General features: G+C 44.6%; 1 protein-coding gene across 1 annotated transcript; it reads right to left on the bottom strand.

Moving 5' to 3' along the window:
* Positions 1–59: 59 nt before the first annotated feature.
* LOC124894392 (protein PHR1-LIKE 3-like) lies at positions 60–710 on the bottom strand (the record flags this gene model as incomplete). Its single annotated transcript, XM_047405084.1, is given in 1 exon segment — positions 60–710. A coding segment is annotated over 1 exon segment (480 nt), but the record flags the coding sequence as incomplete, so codon positions are not given.
* Positions 711–1192: the final 482 nt, after the last annotated feature.

Raw genomic sequence — 1192 nt, 5'->3', positions numbered from 1 at the left:
ACTTCATAAAAACAGGACAACAAAGTAAATTGAGAAACTCAAAGCATGAAAAGAACAACTGATATCTCAATTTTCTTCCCTTTCTTTAGGATCTAAGATTTCACAAAAGATGCAGTAAAGAGTTGGACTAACATCAGCTTAGATTTACACAGCTTTAAGTTGAGCTCATTGGAATATCCAGAAACTGCAATGTGCAAATCAAAGACTGCAAACGAACTTGGCCTAATCTCTTAATTCGAGACATTTTGAACGTTAGAGCCAGTAATCCCGAAGCAATTAACCTGTATCGCGTGAACACCTGATGATCTCATATCAGCTTCACCCCAAACATATGATGCATGTGTTGAATCTCCGCTTAGCCCTCGTTTTTTCCCTCCAGGTGAAGATCCTTCTAGAGGAAGTCCAGCTGGGCTCTCATGTGAAGTTAAGCAGCTTTCAGTGGAGCAATCCGTGCGCTGTGGATGGATTCTGGGGGAAACTTCTTCCGGTCCATGGACTCCAATAAGGTCAGCAGAATCCGAGGGACACAATCCGTTTGGATTACATAAAGGACTAAGTTGTGTCTTTGTTCCTAATCCTTGGTAAGTCTCTTGATGATTTTCAGTAACTACATCACCGATGAATTGATCAGCAAGCATTTTACAGGCCTTCTCCAGCATGGTAATATATCTTTGTTCAGCATCCTGACGAATTTGCAAGTGTTTCTCGGCCTGTAAAACAAAAAACATAAGGTATTATCGGCCAGAACTCATTTGGCCATTCGCCAGACCAAGAACATGTTTATCTGAACAACCTTTTTACGAAAAGGACTAAGGGATTGGTGGTGGAATGAAGAGGTGGGGAAGAAAGTGGAGACCAAGAAAGAGTCGTATGCTAAGTTGGTGGAAAGTAAGGACGAAGAGGAGAAGCGGGTAAACAGGAAAGAGTACAAGCTAGCAAGGAAGGAGGCGAAGTCAGCGGTCACGGCAGCTAAGACGGCTGCTTTTGAGAGCTTGTATGCAGGGTTACAGGGGAAAGGAGGGGAGAAAAAGTTGTTCCGACTCGCTAAGGCTAGGGAGAGGAAGGGTCGTGACCTCGATCAGGTGCGGTGCATTAAGGGGGAGGACGGTAGAGTGTTGGTGGAGGACGGCCACATAAAGAAGAGATGGCAGTCGTACTTTCATAGGCTCTTGAATGACGAGGGGGACAGAGC

This window comes from Capsicum annuum, unplaced genomic scaffold (genome assembly GCF_002878395.1).
Source record: "Capsicum annuum cultivar UCD-10X-F1 unplaced genomic scaffold, UCD10Xv1.1 ctg73524, whole genome shotgun sequence".
NCBI lineage: Eukaryota > Viridiplantae > Streptophyta > Magnoliopsida > Solanales > Solanaceae > Capsicum > Capsicum annuum.
Note: the sequence above shows the minus strand (reverse complement) of the source record. Positions and strands in the feature narration are given on the sequence as shown.